Raw genomic sequence first — 5927 nt, 5'->3', positions numbered from 1 at the left:
ATTGACAAAGCACCTTTGCATAAAACAATAATATAGTGCTCCAATCCGTTCTTATAATAATGACATAAAACACTTATGCAAGCGAATCGTGCCCACAGCTAAAGTTTAGCTGCTAAAATGTGAACACTTAAAACAACAATGGTGGATACGTTAGCCGAGTGCTAACGTGACTAACTGAAGAAAACAATACAGTTTGTAAACAAAAATATGTCTACTGTAATGTTTGAAGAACGACAGACAAAGGACGCTCTGTGTCTTAACTTTTAATCAGAACACAGAACAGCTGTATCACAGGCGCACCAGTGACACAACTTTACTCGCTCGTCTCTCCCGTAAAAAGACTTGCTTTGATGAATCAAGAGAGTATGTTTATATTGTACCTGGTAGGCTTGGAAGGTTGTGTGTCTGATTTCCTCCGGAAGGTTCCTGCCTCTCCTATGTCAGCTTGCGCTGGGCTGGCAAAATCATCCACGCTCCTTTCTATTGAGTCCTGGATAGTCACATTACACACGGACACACAGGACGGGTGAAGAACCGTGTAGTCCCTCACCCGGCCCCGACCTGCAGGCTTGACCTCAGAACTCCCAGCAACCCCTGCAGCGGCGCTCTTCACCAGCGCAGAGGCTGGTGTTGAGCTCACAGCAGGAACTGGTGCGTCAATGGCTCCAGAACTATCCGTCCCTTTATTCCGTGGCCGTCGGTACACTCTGTCGCTGGATGGTTTAAGAAGCGGAAGCTGCTCAAAGTCAACAGGTTCCACTGGAGGTTCAGGTTCAGCAGGGCACTGTTCTGAGCTCTTGAGCCCATCAGAAGAGTTTCCAGCCTGGGTAGAACTCCCCTCACCGGCCCCTGGAGGACAGTCCTCCCCGAAAGAGTCCCAGTCAGAGATGTTTCTACTGTGGGATTTTAAGCAGGAGATCTGGGAGACTGGTTTGCTTACTGTGACACTGGATCTGCTCCAGGCTCCTACAGTACCAGTGACATGCGATGAGGCTGGAAATGTTGTAGCTACAAAAAATTATAAAAAAAAAAAATACGTAAGAAATTGAAGTTTGTATGATTAATAAAGTTTTGGTTTGTTGTGAAAAATGCAATCCTAAAATAGTGGAACATCAACCCACAACTTTGTTATATAAAATAGTCTTGTTTGAATATTTAGCAAAATAAAAAAATACATCATATTATGTAAAATCGTAAAAACTGTATTTTAAATATATACTATATGCTATATAATTAATTTTAAAATAAAACATTTAAATAGTATTGTTTAATTATAGCAAAAAAATGCTTATTACATATATTTATATTGTTGAAATATAGCCTATATAACGTTACAAAAAATATATAATGCTATCTAAAATTATACTGTCTAAACAAACTATAGCAATATAAAAAAATTCTTATATAAAATAGTACATCAAACCAAAATAACAAATGTGACAACCCTGAATTCTTTAAGGGATAGTTTACACAAAAATCTAAATTCTGTCATCATTTATTCACCCTCACATCACTCCAAACCTGTATGATTTACTTTCTTCTGTTGAACACATTGAGCAGAATTCGAGAAACGGATTGTGAACGAGTCATTCAGCGGTTTTGTGAACTGGATCAATCAATTAATTGAAAAGATAGGACCTAAAAGAACATCTAGTTCACAAATCAGATATCACTACTTCTCTCGTGAATCCTACAAGGGGAAAAAAAGATTTTCAGTGAACAATGACTTTAGAAGACCTGGGAAATAGCACACTGGTCATATGGACCATTTTATGATGGTTTTATGGTGCCTTTGCATCTTTCTAGAACAGGGGTGCTCAAACTCGGTCCTGGAGGGCCGGTGTCCTGCAGAGTTTAGATCCGACCCCAATTAAGACACACCTGAATCAGCTAATCAAGGTCTTACTATGCATACTAGAAACCTCCAGGCAGGTGTGTTGAGGCAGGTTGGAGCTAAACTCTGCAGGACATCGGCCCTCCAGGACCGAGTTTGGGCACCTCTGTTCTAGAAGCTTGAAAGCTACATTCTCCATTCACTTCAACTGCATGGAAAAGAGCGACCAGCACAATCTTCAAAATATCTTCTTTGTGTTCCACAGAAGAAATAAAGACATACAGGTTTGGATCGACAAAAGGGTGAGTACATTTCCTTCAAGCCCCATAATAAAAGTTTCCACGGACGTAGATATAATTATTACTATTAGAATTTTTATGGTCCTTAGAGGGTTATCACAACCTAAGTCCTTGTTTCACTGCTCCACTAATGGTTGTAATTAGCCTTGCTAAAGAGCCGAGGGAAAGTGTGGAACTGCATAGGGCTGAAAATATCCTGCTGAGGCCCAGAGTCCATGCTAGTGTGCTTACACGAGCCCCTCGACTACAGAGCGAAGACTTCAGCAGAGCTACTGCTATTCTCAGCATTGAATAAAACCAGTAAAACCTGCTGCAGAAAGACAGAGTAACTACACCCCACCATAGCACAATGGTGAGGTCATCATAATGACTCAGACATCATAATATGGATCTGACTAAAGTGATCTAGGTCATATTCAGTAACCTGTAATATAGCAGCCTAACCAATAAAGCACCCTAAATTATTCCAAAGCCAGGTGCTTGGGCTCATTAGAACAATGGCACAGGCACAATAATAATTGTGTCATGATGACATAATTTCTTGTGTGATAATGACTGTCCGGAAGTTAAAAGAAACTGCAAAACCATAATGTGAACTACATTACAGACACACTCAGTGGCACCTATTTCACCCATAAATTCATTCATTTACTCATCTTCATGTCATTTCAAACCCATAAGATTTTTTTTCAGATCTTTGGAACACAAATAGAGATATTTTTAATATCCTCTCATTTTCACCCAGCGATTGTGTCTCTCCAGCAGACTTGGATTAATCTGCTTGATTCATATGGATTACTTTCAAAATGTCTTTATAAACTTTATGCAGCTTAAAAATTTTAGATTTGTGAACCATCAATGGATGGACAAAAATTATGACAGAAAATCTTATAGCCAAAATTAAAATCATTGTTAGTGGAAAATACTTTTTTTTTTTCAATAACGGATTTATGAGAGAAGTAACAATTTCTGATTTGTGAACGAGAGTGTGATCTGTCCAATCAATTGGTTGATTCAATTTACAAAACCGCTATCATTTTGTGTAAGGTTTTGTATCGTTTACGATCCAGTTCTTGAGTTCTCACTCACTGCATTCCAAACGGGATAAATCCTCCTTCGGAGTGAGAGCAATCATGGCCACCATATTAAAGGGTCATTCCAAACCGAAGTGCTCAAAACTGGCCACTTCAAAGGGCCCTTCAGAACGAAGAATTTCGAAGGGTATAATTGATGGGACACTTTGCTCTCATGAACTCTCCATTTAAAGATCTTTCTCAGGTAATTAACATGTTTCTGCATGAATAGTGTGTTCCAGAAAAGCAAACTTTGCCGATTATTTAATTTCCTACCTGGGCTATTCATACCAACCACCCTGGTGCTGATGTTTGGGCTGCTGCCCAAGGTGGAAGTACCCACCGCAGTCACCGCTGTGCCTTGACTGGGCTTTTCTGCCTGGGTCTTCAACTGCTCGTTCCCGGATCCTGCTGCATCTGAGCCCGACTCAGATTGTGGAGTACCTCTGGATGTGACAGTTTTGGATTCATCGTCGCTATCAAAGCCAAACGGGTCCTCTGAGCTGTCGTCATCATCAAAGCGGGGTCGTTTAGTCAGCTCAGGAACCTCTGGCTTGAACGAGGGCCGTTTGACCCCCAACTGTGCCTTATAGGTGGTCTCTCCCCATTTGGTGCTAAGCGTAGCTTTCTTATTAGAAAACACTTCGTCAAACTTCGAGCTGGCCTCTCCTCCCTTCCGTGTATATGTTTTACTAAATCTGGATGTCATGTTGATGTTTGTTACATATTCTCTATAGGGAAACAGAAGACATGGAGGAATTAAAGGTCATGTCAATATCTCAGCATGTAGGAGCAAACAGATGATTTGTGCATATCACACCTTGTTTTAAAAGCTACAATGGGATTGAAACAGATAAATATGCAATGATACATTCAATTTAACCCAATAAAGCCTACTGTATCATATTTAATACATAAATTTCTAAGTCCACTAAATTATCAACATGACAACATGTTGCACACAATCTACCACATGCCTTCAACACTGTGAATGTGTTCAATCTTTTTTAACAAGTAAAAAGTCTCTTAATACAATTTTTTTTACATCTTCAGGTTGTGATACATGTGCCTATGTGCTGTAAAACACACTTTATATTTTTTTACCAATAACTTTTATATTGTTTGCAATATTTCAAGATTTGCAACTTAGGCTTACTTGATTATGCTTGTTTTTTTTTTCATGTTTGAATGTAAGAATCAACACAACGATACAAGAGGCATTTGAGGAATGTTTATTTGTACATCTATCATCATCATATTGTGTTTTAATATATGTTTTGCCCCCTACAATTAAAACTAAGAGCTTTGATCATAAAACTAAACATTTTAATATTGTCTCGATATTTATATACATTTTAAGTACTCTGTTATACTCCTATAAAAATCTCATTGATTTACATTATACTCTATCAGAATTTAATCTTACTTTTCACCATATAAATAACATCTGCACCAAACTGTATATTTTTTGCTCAGTTTGGGTCTCTGAATAAAAAAAAAAAAGGAATGTTTTTCCACAAGCACTCTATATTCTCACTATAATACTACATGGGCCATAAAAGCCTGATACACCAAATATGATAAAACACATATGAAAAACTTTTTTAAATTTGAATATTTTGTTTAAAGGTTCAATAAACTGTTACATTTCTGACTATTTCATCAGCCTTTACAGGGTTACCATAGTAAATGATGGTTTAAAACATAAAAGGAAACAAACGAACTGAGGGGCATATTTCTGGCACACAACTTATTTATTCAACAACATGTTTCTGAAACCATTATATGGATAGTTCACGAAATAATTTAAAATTATCATTATTCACTCACCCTTACGTTGTTTCAAACTTGCAAGACTCTCTTTTTTTTCAGAGATACACAAAAGAAGATTTTAGGCAGACTGACACCATAATGACACCTCAGTCACAATTCACTTTCATTGTATGGAAAAAGATGCACTGAAAGTCAATGGTGACTGAGGCTGTCAGACCCTCACAAACATTTTCTTTTGTGTTCCACGAAAGAAATAAAGCCATGCAGGTTTAAAGCAACACAGGGGTGATTAAATGATAACAGAAGGTGTAATTTGGGGTGAACAAACACTTTAATGTCTAACATCACGAGCAGAAACATTGTTCATTTAACAGATGGTTATATGTTTGCACACTCACCGATCCGCCGTCTTTCCTCTGGGCCTCTGTGCTCCGAGCAGACCCTAAAAAGAAGCCCAGGCGATCAGCTCAATGAGCAAAAGTGCTGCAGCACGGCTGCAGCGCGGTACAACTGGCAAAAGCACAAACTAGGCCAGATCGTGAAATATTGCTGTTGTTTATTTGTGGAGAGCTGGATCGGTCGGACTGCGATGCGCCATTAGAGTCGCCCCTCCTTCTCCGCCCCCAACGTCGGCGTAAAGCCTAGCGTCACACCAGAACGCCGCTCGACCAATCAGAGGTGCGCACACTGAACGTCCGTGCAGCAAACGTAGTTCCGATTGGATAAAATGAAAAAGAAAGCGCGTTCTAATTGGAGAACAACAGCGACTGGTAGGCGGGGCTTCGTGGTGAGGTCGGACAGGTCTTGAATGTTATTTTTTTTATATTCCAGCAACAGACTAATAATAATGCTTGCAATGCTTCCTTTTGTATGGAGCTTTAGACGACATCATCTTTCACAGGGGCACACTGGAATTAAACGGATAATTTCACTTCCATTTATAGTTGG

At 39.1% G+C, this 5927-nt stretch overlaps 1 protein-coding gene across 3 annotated transcripts in view; it reads right to left on the bottom strand.

The window, feature by feature from the left end:
• The window catches only part of LOC107716019 (wings apart-like protein homolog), a 23654-nt gene extending 18057 nt beyond the window's left edge, over nucleotides 1–5597 (bottom strand). For all 3 annotated transcript variants that reach the window (XM_016522330.1, XM_016522331.1, XM_016522332.1), the window contains exons 1-3: nucleotides 5378–5597; nucleotides 3483–3937; nucleotides 381–1008 (exon numbers count right to left, since the gene is read on the bottom strand). In XM_016522330.1, coding sequence (XP_016377816.1) covers nucleotides 381–1008; nucleotides 3483–3915 — 1061 coding nt within the window. In that variant the 5' untranslated portion in view covers nucleotides 3916–3937; nucleotides 5378–5597. The remainder of the gene's footprint in view (nucleotides 1–380; nucleotides 1009–3482; nucleotides 3938–5377) is intronic.
• Between the last annotated feature and the right edge of the window lie 330 nt (nucleotides 5598–5927).

The sequence above is a fragment of the Sinocyclocheilus rhinocerous genome, unplaced genomic scaffold (genome assembly GCF_001515625.1).
Source record: "Sinocyclocheilus rhinocerous isolate Xijiao unplaced genomic scaffold, SAMN03320098_v1.1 scaffold749, whole genome shotgun sequence".
Lineage (NCBI taxonomy): Eukaryota > Metazoa > Chordata > Actinopteri > Cypriniformes > Cyprinidae > Sinocyclocheilus > Sinocyclocheilus rhinocerous.
Note: the sequence above shows the minus strand (reverse complement) of the source record. Positions and strands in the feature narration are given on the sequence as shown.